At 38.4% G+C, this 13973-nt stretch overlaps 1 protein-coding gene across 2 annotated transcripts in view; it reads left to right on the top strand.

The window, feature by feature from the left end:
* Positions 1-8173, top strand: part of GOPC (golgi associated PDZ and coiled-coil motif containing) — a 40651-nt gene extending 32478 nt beyond the window's left edge. For both annotated transcript variants that reach the window (XM_002927237.4, XM_002927236.4), the window contains 2 exons: positions 1534-1714; positions 5121-8173. In XM_002927237.4, coding sequence (XP_002927283.1) covers positions 1534-1714; positions 5121-5251 — 312 coding nt within the window. In that variant the 3' untranslated portion in view covers positions 5252-8173. The remainder of the gene's footprint in view (positions 1-1533; positions 1715-5120) is intronic.
* Positions 8174-13973: the final 5800 nt, after the last annotated feature.

Raw genomic sequence — 13973 nt, 5'->3', positions numbered from 1 at the left:
CTCCCTCAAATGGTATTTGTAAGCATTATCTGCTAAGAGAGATTTCAGAATGCAACCCTAACCTCTTTCAGTTAGCATTTTCTCAACCCAACTTGGCCATATCCAGTAGCATAAGAGTGAGATGAATGGCAGCTGTGGTAAAGGAAATACAAACAGGCAGTCACAAACTTTTAAGGAAATGCTAAGCATATATTAAAATTCTGAAACATAACCTTAAACTGCCGAGAAAGCAGAGCACCAAAGAGACTGACTTAGTGAGTGGCAGTAAAAAACGGCATGCTTTCTTTGGAGCAAAGGCAGGCCATAATTTTCAGAGTTGCAATTACCAGACTTGTGTGTGGTGATTGTAGTCTCTTATTAAATGACTTGGAATGTTTTTTAAACATAAAATAACCTGTAACTTTTTACTTGATCATGAGGTTTATTAAAGAATAGCAGTACAGGGGCGCCTGGGTGGCTCAGTCAGTTAAGCATCTGACTCTTGGCTTGGGCTCAGGTTGTGATCCTTAGGGTCTGAGATCCAGCCCACATCGCACTCAGCAGGGAGTCTGCTTGAGATTATCTGTCTCCCTCTCCCTGTGCACTGCCCCTTGCTTGCACTTTCTCTCCCTCTAAAATAAATAACTCTTAAAAAAAACAATAGCAGTACAAATATTACATTTATTTATTCATTTTAAGTATTCTTAAAAAAATTATTTAAGTAATCTCTATCCCCAACATGGGGCTTGAACTTACAACCCTGAGATCAAGTGTCATGTGTTCTTCTGACTGAGCCAGCAGGCACGCCAAAATATTATACATTTGGTCTAGTAGAAAGAGCAAGGACTTTGGAGTCAAATTTCTGTTTTTCTGTTTTACTTGCTCACTCATCATATTGGAAAAATTATCTGCTCTTTCCAGAACTCATTCAGGTTTCTCATTCATGTAAGAGAGACTATAGTACAGTAGGGTTATTCTGAGGATTGAAGGATATAGTTTCACACAGAAAATAAAAGAACTATTATAATAATTACTATTAACACTATGGTACTCAGTGAAAGTTAAGTAGAGGCTCAAGACCTTTTCAGTAAGAAACAAGAAATCATTGTGTAGAGGTTTCTTGAATTAGTCAAGGAAAAGTTTGTGTGATGCCCTTAAGTGCAACTTTAATATCTGACTACTTAGGTGGATTTGCTGTGTCAAGTACAGAATGGCAGAATGACTTTTAAACTGACCATTTGTTCTAAAATTTTGTAAGTTGAGTAGTTAAGCATTCATTTTTAGTTCAGGTCTGTTAGCAAAAATACTAAGAGCTACTGCAATATTAAAAGGAAATTACTGAGGATTCATGGGGTTGGTCTGGACATGATGGCCTCTGTGTGCTTTTCTACCTTTTGAGATTCTGGAATTTCATTATTTGTTGTCTTGAAAGGAGCTACATTTGAGGTCTGACTACTTCTCCTCATGCCTAACACTCACCTCAAGGAATTTGGAAACCCTTTTTTGAGTATAATTATAGTAACCTGACTTCCTCATTTTCTTTTTTCATTTTAGAGAGGAGAGATTGAATTTGAAGTAGTCTATGTGGCTCCCGAAGTGGATTCTGATGATGAAAATGTGGAGTATGAAGATGAGAGTGGACATCGCTACCGTCTGTACCTCGATGAGTTAGAGGGGGGGAGTCATCCTGGTGCTAGCTGCAAAGACACAAGCGGGGACGTCAAAGTGCTGCAAGGTAAACATTCCTCTAAAAGTTATTATTAATGTGATTATTATTAATAAACATTTAACATACAAAATTTTAGATTTCTTCAGTAACACTGTTTTTTAATGACGGGAAAATCATCATTAACAAATTGAATAGCTCTCCTTTGCTATAGTTTTATTGCATACCGGTCACTATGCCAAAATGTTACTGACATAGAAGTTCTCTTAGGTTCATTTTGGACTTTAAGACAAGTGTATTACCAGTTACTGAACTACAAATGATCCTTGAAAAAAAAATTTCAAGTTTTCTAGATTCTGAAATAAAGACTGACATATATGCCTTTTAGAGTAGATACATCTTACTGATCTCTTGCTTTGTTAATGCAAATTCTTCTCTCATAATACAGTGGTTTGTAGACTAATATGAATATGTTATTAGACCATTGTCTTGCGATTATTATTAGAATTAGGATATGTGATCTTGAGGATTTTTGGTTTAGTTCCTTTGCTTTATTTACACATATTTTAAAGAAAAATTCTAGCCCTTTCTTTTACATAGAGCAGTGGTTCTTACCTGAGACCCTTCTAGGGAATTCATGAGATAAACACTGTTCATAATAGGGGTACCTGGATGACTCATTCTGTTAAGCCTCTGCCTTCAACTCAGATCATGATCAGGGTGATCTGGGATCAAGCCCCGTGTTGTTGGGCTCCCCGCACAGCAGTCTGCTTCTTTCTCCCCCTCCCCCTACTTATGCATGCGCACTCTCTCTCAAATAAATAAATAAACTACTCCCCTCCCAGAACTGTTCGTAATAATGCTAAAACATTATTTGCAGTTTTTTTCTGAGTTGATATTTGCACTGATGGTGCAAAAGCAGTGAGGGTAGATACATGTTTGCCCACTATTAAAGTGGTACTACTACTAAATCGTTTCTTCCTTGCCATCTACTCAGAGTATAAAAAAAAAAAAAGAAAATGCCAGTTTCATGAAATAGTAAAACTGTTCATTTTATTAAATCTCGACCATTGAATACATGTCTTTTTCACACTGTGTGTTATGAGATGGGAAGTATGCATACAGCACTGCGTCTACATGCTGAACTAAGATGCTGGTCTCAAAGAAAAGCAGTAAGTGATTAAGCAGCTAGCTGAGCTGGCCATTTTTTTGATGGAAGACGATCTTGACTTGAAGAACGACTGACAAATTACGGTTGTTCAGACTGTTTGGCAACCATTTTCTTTAAAAGGAACAAGTGAGTCCATCACTTCAGGGAAACAACTGACAGTGTGTATTGCCAATGATAAAAATTTCAGCTTTCAAGTGACAGAATTTTGTAAAACATTTATCAATCACTATGAGCTTGACAGCTTTCCAACAGTAAACTTGTGTGGTAAGATTGGTGGTGATGTTAATAAGTGTGATTTTTTTCTGATATAGGAAAAATGAAACATGTCAACTTGTGGAATTGCTACATAACTCAGTGATCTGATATTTTTCAAATGACCAGTGTGTGATGTTACAAAATCCTGCATGGGTAAAAGAGCCATTCATACGGCAATATAGACAAGTGGATATTAACATTCTGGTTTCAGATTCTGTGGTGTCCAATTTTGATATAAAATCAAAGAGGAATATGGACAGTTATCCGAAAAGCCTATTAAAACTACTCCTCCCTCTTTCAACTATGTGTGTCTGTGTGAGGGTGAACTTTTTTATATACTTGTAATAGATCGAGTAGAGGCAAATAAGAAAATCCAGCTATCTTCTATAAAGCCAGACCTTTATTTATTTATTTTGTTAAAAGATTTTATTTATTCACTTGACACAGAGAGAGACAGAGCACAAGCAGGGGGAGCAGGAAAGGGAGAAGCAGTCTCCCCACTGAGCAGGGAGCCTGATTTGGGGCTCAATCCCAGGACCCCAGGACCATGACCCAACCCGAAGTCAGAGGCCTAACTTGCTGAGCCACCCAGGTGCCCCTAAAGCCAGACTTGAAGGTTATTTGCAAAATCGAAAATAATGCTCCTCTTCTGACTAAAGTTTTAGAAAATGGAATTATTTCCACTAAGACAAATATGTTATTTGTGTTAATATTTATTAGGCTTATTTTCATTTTAACAAAGTAGTAATTTTTTTAGATTTCTCAGAAGTTTCAGTTACTAATATGGTAAACATCAGTAACCCACATAACATTAATAAAGCACATGAACAAAACACTTTAGATTCCACAGTACTTATTAAGAGTGTGCAGGCATCCCGAAAACCAAAAATGAGAATTTCTGGCATAGAGTTATATGGTGATGAACTGGTGTTCTTATGGTAAGCCTGGATTTTATGAATTATCTACACGTAAACAGCAGTAACAAGTCTGTTTTCCCCATGCATTTTGAGCAAAACTATTTGGCAATATGTCAAAACTTTACACTGTTGGGCTGCTTTCCCTATGATTTCATTGTCTTTCACCCTTTCTACTATTTTTTGTCTGGATTAGAAGGCTACTTTCCTTTCCTTTTTTGCAACAGAGGCTAAAAGACTTTTCTGTTACCTGTGTAAATTGCAGACCACTTAAAATGTGACTCACATAACCAAAACGTATGCTCTTATGATTTATTACTATTAATGGACTCAAATCACAAAAAATGTATCTATCGGTTATTGTTTACCACAGGTCCGTACTTCGTAGCTTACTAAATAGATGACATAATCAACTCTGATTTATTTGCAAGCCTAGTGTCTATTTTTTAGATAAACCAAAATCTGTTTTAAATTTTATCTGGGGGCGCCTGGGTGGCACAGCGGTTAAGCGTTTGCCTTTGGCTCAGGGCGTGATCCCGGCATTATGGGATCGAGCCCCACATCAGGCTCCTCTGCTATGAGCCTGCTTCTTCCTCTCCCACTCCCCCTGTTTGTGTTCCCTCTCTCGCTGGCTGTCTCTATCTCTGTCAAATAAATAAATAAAATCTTTAAAAATAAATAAATAAATAAATAAATTTTATCTGGACATTGTCTTGCCAACAACTTAGATTTTTAGCAATAAGCTAGCATGTGCCTCCGTGCACTTAAGTTAAATAATCTGAAAGCAAAATGTAAAAGAAACACATAGTTGACTGTTCATTATATATTTGTGTAAGTAGAATTAACTGAATTTTACGATTGTGTGTATTCTAAGTTTCATGGAAAGTATGGTAGGAAATTATATATAATTTTGTGATAGGTCCAATAGAGAATGTGAAAAAATCTGTACAGTGTTTGATACCTGCCAGAAGAAGGAAGCATCCCTTTGTCAGAAATTACTAACTTGATTAATTTAGGGCCCCATTATTTACCTCATTACTATTATTATAGTGGGCATTCCTTTGTCTTTGCTCAATAAAGTTACAAGACTGTTTTTGGATTAGAAAGTATCTGGTTTTTTTTCTCTTTCTTTCAGGGTTTAATAAGAAGGCAGTAGCTGATGGACATGAAAATGGAGACCTAGGAACTTCAAGTGAAACTCCTGTCGAAGACAGTGCTTCCAAACTAGACGATCTGCACAGTCTGTATCACAAAAAATCCTACTAAACTGACTGTATCTCTGGACAAGATTGTTGACAGACTCTTTTGAGTTTGGGGCACTAGGGAAACGGTGACAAAGACTATACAAGATCAAGGGAGGCTTGTAGCCTAAATGAAAGGCGGGTACCTCAGGGCTTCACGTGATCAATTCTAAATGCATAAAACTCCCTGTTTTCTGTGGTATACCATAATTAGCTATTGCATGTAAAGCGACTTTGATTTTCTTAAAATTGTAAAGCACCAAAGCATGTGTTTCCCAAAGGGGTATTACTAGGCTCTTAAACACCAAATGAAGCAGTACTGTTTTATTTGGCTCCTTTTCCATTTAGTAGAAGGTCCGTGCTAACCGGAATTTTATAAGAAATAGCCTTTACATACAAGAGAATAAATGAATTCATATTATATATTCCAGAATGTTAAGTGTGGTATTTCAGAGACAGAACTTAACTCAATGAATTGCAGAAATGTAGGCTTGACTTAATTTTTTTTTAACTAAAAGAATGGTTTTAGTTTTTTAATTTAATTTATTGTGCATCCTGATACCTAAATCAGTTCTTAATGATCATTTATTGTAATGAGTTTGCCTTTCAGCTTTATTCAATGCAGTACAAAATAGTTTTCTTTAAGCAATCCTTTATCAATCAATGCTGCACTAGAAATACTTCCTCAAAAGTTATTGTACATTGTACTTTCCTGGTTTTTAAAAGAAATGCAGATGAGTGTAAAATCTGTCCTCAATTATGTTGATCTGTGTGCATGGTATTGGAGCATTACATTATTAATGTTTAGACTCCAGTGTTTTTTTTTTCTGGGATCCACAAAAGACAGTTTTATACATTTTGAGTTGTTCATAAAGTTTGTCTTGTTGTGATAGTCTTGGTACTTAACGATACATTTTTCTGGCAGTAAAAGCTCAGATCTATTTGTCAGTGAATTACATTGCATCTACACAGCAGTTTTCTCTCAAAGTAACTTATTTGCCAATCATTTAAAAAGCGGAGGCACTGATGGGCAAGGTAAGGTGAAGACGTTTTGATACGGTAATTGTTTGGGTTGGCTTTTCATCTCAGTGTTTGCTTGACTAAAGTGCTCTCATATGCAAACTACAGATTTGTTAATTCTCTTATCCCAGGATTAAGCATGGAGGGTCTGCTCTCTTTTTACTGCTTTGCAGGCCACTGTACCCTGCTTGGGGAAAGTGAAAACATTGCATTTAAAGAGGTGATAGTTTTGCCAATATCACTGATTTTTTTTAAAGGATATACGTTTAAGGGGCTATTAAGTGGGGGACAAGCCTACAAGGCTTTTAGAGTATTACCAGTATCTTCATGTCTAATATTCAGTTGTTACCAGATACCGAACACACTTTTTTGTCTTTCCTAGATGCATTATATATTTGTTCATAGGTATACTATACAATGTATATACTTTATTTGGTGGTTTTGCTATTTATAAATTTTATGTTTTAACTATTGCTCGTTTATGGTTTGTTTTGGGTGGTTTTGTTCATCTGTATATCTCCATGTTAGTTTGTAATAGAAATGCACTTCATAGTGTATATTGTTACTGATATTAAAATACCTTGTAGCATAACGTTGCCTCCCAGCAAAAGCTAGTGTTTAATTGTTCAACCAAATAAGCTACATGTTATTGTTTGCTCCTGACGGGCTAGGCCTCTTAAAAGAAAAAAGTTGTTTTCCTTATGCAGTCCCCCGACACCAAACACATACCCCAGGCATGACATGAGATCTGCAAGCTGGAGTTGAGCCAGTACATTAATTTAGCCAAAAAAATTTCCATTGCAGTGTATCTGAAAACATTTTTGTTGTGACGTGAAACCATGTTCTTGTTTTTTAAAACGCAGCCTGGGATGGGATGACCATGGTGGGTTTTTTTTTTTCCCCAGAGAATATTCTTCATCTACTAGATGGAATCCTTAGGAGATACTAGCTAAAACTTTTTAATTTCTGGAAACAATCTAAAAAGTCCATGAAGAATTTTTTAAGAGCCTTGAATTGGCATTTCCCTGGAGACGCTGTGTAATATGGATCATATGGGATGGTTATGACATAAACTCCTTTGAAGGGCTGAAGAGTAGAAGGAAAAATTTCCTGGTTAGTTTAAGATCGCCTAAGTCAGTTCCGTTTTCATTCCTGCTTCACCCTGGTTTGCAAAGGCGGCATGAGGACCCTGTTGCTTAGATGCTACTGTGAGCTTCCTGGCAGATATTCAGAAAGTACCCAGTTAAAAGTTCATTTTAGAATATGTGGTCTCTGGGAGATGAGCTAGGAATTATAGACTGAATGAGAAGCAGTTTGTATATTTTCATATTTACAGGGAAGAAATTCCTAACACCCAAGTTTCTATTACAAAACCAAACAGAGAAGGAGAGAACTATTGCAAAGCCATTACAGTTAAAAAGGAAAAAAAAAAATCTACAAATGCACATGCAGACAGTGGAGCTGAGAAAAAACGTTCAGCAATGTGAGGGGGGTGTGTGTGTGTATTTACCTGTTACCCTCTAAAATTCTCCACTGTGGTATCTGTTAGGAATATGATGGAGCAACAACATTTGAGTTATGAGACTTGTTAAAACAGGTGTAAGAGAAATGAAAGGTTGTGAGTCTTGGTAATTATAACTGAATAGTTGTCAGAAGGTAACACAGCTTGTGCTTGGTGCTGGTTTTACTCCCTGCACAGTGGACTTACTTTGTTTTCATGTTAAGAAACAAAATTCATTGATTCATGTGTAAATCGCACACTATTTGACATCTTTATTATGTATTCCACCATTCCACTTATTCAGTCTTCCACGTAGGGTTGGCCTCAAATCTATAGGATTTATGACAAATGTATTATATCTAGTTAAGTTGAGTTTAATATTTTTTTATTAGCCTGTAAATAAAGATGGCATCTTCTACATTAAAATGGTATTGATCTCATTTTTTAAAAAATAAATATTTTAAGTTTCTTTCACATTAAATATTTTGGTTTATTTCTAGCAGTTTCTGTCATTTGTACTAACAGGCCATCAAGTCCACGCAAAGGCTGAAACCTAGGAACAGTTTTTTTTTTGGTAGGAATTAACTGTGTGATCAAGAAACTGTTTACTCTGGGTTAGTTAAAAACATGATGGTTGGAAGGAACTGTCAGGGCAACTGTGGGACCAGCGTTTTGCCGAAACTTAGGAGATGACAAAGACTCTAGTCTCCTTGGATTAGTTTTGTGTTATAGATTTTGATAGTCCGTGTTCTCTAAGAGGATAACATTGAAACAAATTAAAAAACCGAATCTATTAGATACCGTGTAAGAGGACATTCTTCCATTTTATCATCTGAGACCAGATAGTTGAGAAGTGCCAAAATAGGTGTAAAATAATTTTTAGAAACATCTGTAAACATTTTTCTGTTTTTTTGCTTCAGAAGTTTTACCTATGGTCACTTATAATCATCCTAAGGACTAGGTGTAAGATGTGTAGGAACGCCTTTGCTTTGTTAAGGGTGTCTGAGGTCAAACAGCAAGATAAACTTACAAATGGTTTTTCACTCTTAGTATTGATGAATACAAATCATATTTCAGAAAATTACTGGAGTTATGAACATTCAGAAATACTTATTTTTTGTCACTGATTAACCTTGATTTAGTCTTCATACAATATGCTGTCTGTATGTCAGTTTAAGCTCCCAGCTCATCAAGCAGTTTGGAAAAGTCTTTTCCCCAGAATTCTGCAAGGAGGTTGTTCAATTTATGAATTGTAAAAGATTATTTACATTTTCATTTTTAATCGGTGTTCTATTTTAGGTGGTTTTGTAACTTTTTTTTTTAACTAAAAGTATTGCAAGTTACCATGCGCTGTTGGTGCTAAGTATTTGTTTGATACTAAATCTTTTTCAGGTGTATTTTGAGAGCTGTAGCCCCTGTGGTGGCAGCCAGGAGAATGTGTCTCCCAGATCTCCAGCAGGAGCGCAGGGACTCCAGGCTCCCCAGCTGCGGCACTCTGAAATCCATCCCGGCTTCTCCAGGGGCTCCCAGCCAGTGACTGGTCATGACAGGGGTATTATGACCCCTTGCCTTCAGCTCGAGGACTCCCTGACGGTCTTGCCAGACTCCCACGAGATTATATTCTAATCCGAGTGGCTTGCTCCCCACCTTCCCTCCTTCAGTGGGGCTCATACCTGCATTGGGGTCTGGTTGCTTCCAGCTTCCCACTAAACCCAACTTCCTCTCTTATTTCCTCACCAGCATTGCTCCTACTAAATCTGTTACACAGCAGATCCCTTCTTGGTCTCGGTGTCTGCTCCTTGGAGGACCCAAGCTAACACAAGTGGACCAGGAGTGGGACGTGAGGAAACAGGTTAGTAGATGAGGAACTGGCTCATCTCCCACCCAGAGGCTGAAGAGGTGACCTCCTAACCGGTGAGTGGTTGGCATGAGGTCACGGCTCAGTTTACTCAATATTTCATAGGTGGTGTGCCTGAGCCTGTTATCCTTAAAAAGGCCTACCTGCAAAGTTCACCTGTGGCTAGTATCCAGGATTTGGATTTCAGGAGTGTCCCCCCTCTCCCATTCCCTAACTGATAGGTGGTTTATTGTGCCTGAAGCATTTGTACAAACAATAAGATTTATGTTGAACATCTGCTTTCCTTCTGGGAATCTGGAATTTTGATACGTGCTAGGCAGAGAGTGCCTGCGTGACTGAGCCCAATAAAAACCCTAGACTGCCGGCTTGCCCAGGCTCAGGTAAGCTTCCATGGTGGACAGTATTTTATGTGTTACACATCATTGCTGGAGGAATTCAGCTCATCCTCCGTGACTCAATTAGAAGACGACTCTTGGAGCTTGTGCCTGGTTTCCTCTGGACTTTGCTCATGTGCCTTTTCCCTTTGCTGATTTTGCTTGGTGTTCTTTCTCTGTGATGTCATCGTTGTGAATGCAGCTCTATGCTTAGACCTGTGGGTCTCCCTAGCACCCCCGCCCCCTCAGACAGTAACTGCCCCCATCTCCTCTCTTGGCTGCCAGGCTAATAACGAGGCTCAAATCCTAGCACAGCCTGGCTGTGGATGTGCTGGGCCTGGTAAGGGAGAAAACAGATGAGACATCAAAAGTGAATTAGCATATACTGGCAGGTGACAAGAATGTGCTACTAGGATTGGATTTTGAGATGGTTTGATCAAGGACTATACTCACTTGTTAAAGAATTCAGATTGGAAAAAATAATCCACACCTAAAACGTAAGGACACAGAAAATCTGAAAGTGAAATGATAAAGAAGTTACACTGGGCATAATTCCCCAAAGGCCAGCTGAGATAATTATTCATATCAGAGAAACTAGGCTTCAAGGGGGGGAAAAAGCATTACCAGGGATAGAGAAAGCTATTTCAATTCTTAAAGGATCAACTCACTACAAAATTAAAGTAATTCGAACCCTATATATATTAATTTAAAATAACTTCAAATCATATAAAGCAAAAATTAACAGAACCACAAGAAAATTATAAAAAGCCATCACAGGATTGGGAGGTTGCAACAAAACTTTGAAAGAATTTGAAAAGGAAGGAAGATTTGAATAGCAAAAGTAACAAGATTGCTTTAAAGTTCAAGTTAAGATGGTATTTGATTGCAAAAGACCTCTGGCTTATAAATAGGAAGATAGATGAATGGAACTATAAGAAGGAAAATTAGATCTACAAAATGTAAAACACACAAACTTAGAGTCTGTTTCGGAATGGTAACATTTGCAATTTGTCAAAATGCCAGCAGGGGGCAGTAGACCCCAAATATGGTATTCTACTTCTGCCTACTAGAGCTGGAAGGTTTTACAAAGATTGTCAAATAAAATACTTTGTATTGGGAGGATGAATAAACTGAGAGCTAGAAAGTTATATTCCTTGTCCAGGGTTACATAGCTAGTAGGTGTCAGCCAGGACTCAAATCCCTCTCTTGATTCTCCTTTAATAGGCCACATTCGAAGGGAGAAAGGGAAATACAGATGAAACTATCAGCTTTTCGGTCTTTCTCCCCCAATCATTATTTCTGGGTTTTTTTTTGATGGTGCAAGGTTTTATGGAGCCTAGGATTGATTCAGTTTTGATTTTTAAAAATGATAATTGAGCTGGATTTGAATTGCACCAGAAACTGATTTTCTGCAGTTGGGTGACTGTTGGATTGTAGGAACTCCTCACATTCCGTGGCAGAGGCAGAGCCTTGAGACGGGAGCATTCCCTCCCTCACTCTGTGTGCACAGGGGTCCCACATTCTTCAGGGATATTTGTGACATTTGGGAAGGTGTCAGTCTCACCATTCGTAAGGGCATTTTTACCTCTGCCGAGGGCTGTAACAAATGTGTTATCTGCTTCTGTAAGCAGAAAAATCGAACTAAAAACAAAAAGAATCAACTAATTTCCAGGGGAAAAAGACAATAGATGAACTGCTGACTAAACTAATAATGAAAAATGAAAGTAAAGGCAAATGTACAAAATAAATAACCATAAAAACAGGGAACTGAATGGGTGATAAAAAACTATTTTGTTCAATTCTATATGAATAAATTTGAAAACTTTTCTAAGAATGTAATTTACCAAAATTGAATGAAGTTTTGGGGCGCCTGGGTGGCTCAGTCGGTTAAATGTCTGCCTTTGGCTCAGGTCATGATCCCAGGGTTCTGGGATTGAGTCCCGCATCGGGCTCCCTGTTCAGTGGAGAGAGCCTGCTTCTCCCTCTCCGTCTGCCCCTCCTCCTGCTTGTGCATTCTCTCTAATAAAATCTTAAAAAAACAAAACAAAACAAAACTGAATGAAGTTTTAAAATCTAAACAGATTTCCATGGAAAAAACTGTCAGTGCTGCCTCCTCCCCAAATTACTACAAATACATGCTTTCACAGGCAACACTACCAGATGTTTAAAGAGCAGATAATTTCAATGCCTAATAAAAGAACTAACAGTAGGAGAAAATGAAATTGTTCTTGTCAAGCTAATAAACCTGATGAAGATTGATACAAAGAAAATGAAAAGGCCTATCTCTTGAAAGAACATTAATGCAAAAATCCTAAATAAAATGTTATTGATGTGAATTCAGCAGCAGTTTAACAGACTCACACACCATAACTAAATGTTTACTATTAGGATATCCAGTGATATAATCAATCATATGGCTGGGTCTAGAAAGGGGTCCTAGGCAAGAAAATCAGTTGCTCTGTGTGTGTGTGTGTGTGTGTGTGTGTGTGTGTTTTAAGACTTATTTGAGAGAAAGTGCACGAGCACATGCACGAGCATACGGTGCGGGGGGGGGTGCGTAGAGGGAGAGAGAAACTTAAGACACTTTCTGCTGAGCCTGGAGCCCAGTACAGGGCTCCATCCCAAGACCCTGAGATCACAACCTGAGCCAAAACCAAGAGTCCAGATGTTTAATCGAATGTGCCACCCAGGCACCCCAAAAATCATTTGCTTCTAGTTCCATAGATGCTGAAAAGTCATTGGTGAAAATCCAACACTAATTCTTGGTGAGGAAAAGAAAGAAATGAACGGATGTCTTCTTAATAATACACACCTCAACATAATCTGTTGATACCTCCAAGCCAGCATCATGCTGGGTTGGGAGACACTAGAAGCATTACTATGGTAGGGGAGGTGCTGCCAATGGAATTAATATATCTATGAATATTGTGAAGGAGCTCGCAAGAGCACTACTGGCAGACGTGATCACACTCCCAGAAAAACCAGGAGACGCAACTAAAAACTAGAAACAAGGAAATTTAGTAAAGGGATAAAATATAAACAAAGAGGAAGAAAAAATATGTTTTAATATTTGAAAATATTTTTAATTAAAAAAATACGTCTATAATAGCTAATACCAACATGGTACCCACCATGGGTCAGGAACAGGTCTAAGGCACTTATTAACCCTTGTAATCTTCACCGCAACTCCATGAAATGTATTCTACCAGTATCTCCACTTAGAAATAAGACCATGGAGTCAGAGAAAGGTAAAATACTTTCTTGCTTACACAATGATACCAGAATTGGAACACAGGCAGTCCAGTTGCACAATGTATACTTTGTATACACTAAGGCCATACCGGGTCTTGATCTCCAAAAGGGGGGGGGGTGGTACCATTTCTGATGGCAACAAGAAGGAAACACCTAAGCATAAATTTAAGAATGTGCAGTACTTATAAGAAAATCATTTAAAATGCCCTAAAGGGATGCCAAAGGCGGCTGGAAATGGAAAGCTACTGCGTTTTGGATATACAGCCAGCGCATAACCATGTGTAACCAAAGACGACATCAGACAGGAACGAACGGGAACGGAGGCACAAACATGCCAGGTTAGATCACCCCGGGCGGAGAGGGGACACGTAAGCATTAAGGGAGAATTCTTCACACTTGAGATTTAAACAAGTTTATAGGCCAAGAGGAAGATAACCAGTTGACAGGGAGAAAGTGAAGACAAGGGAGAAGGGAATCCCTAGAGCAAAATCCGAGATGAGGGAGAAGCCAGTGGGGATTAGGTCACCGGCCAAGGTTTTGAGCCCCTTTCCCGTTGACACAGGAGGGAAGAAGAAAAGGACTGGCATGGATGCAGGTTTCTGTGGGAAGAGGGATGGACAGGTAGGTACAGGGTCTGATTTTCAGGACGACGAAGGGAAAGGAGCTTGGCGACATGCCTGGAACAGTTGCCGAGGGGCGGTTATCAAAGATCAGCTTGATAAGGTTGAGGAGTAAAGGGCCC

Source organism: Ailuropoda melanoleuca, chromosome 10 (assembly GCF_002007445.2).
Source record: "Ailuropoda melanoleuca isolate Jingjing chromosome 10, ASM200744v2, whole genome shotgun sequence".
Taxonomy (NCBI): domain Eukaryota; kingdom Metazoa; phylum Chordata; class Mammalia; order Carnivora; family Ursidae; genus Ailuropoda; species Ailuropoda melanoleuca.
The sequence above is the reverse complement of the archived record's forward strand: the minus strand, read 5'-3'. Positions and strand labels throughout refer to the sequence as shown.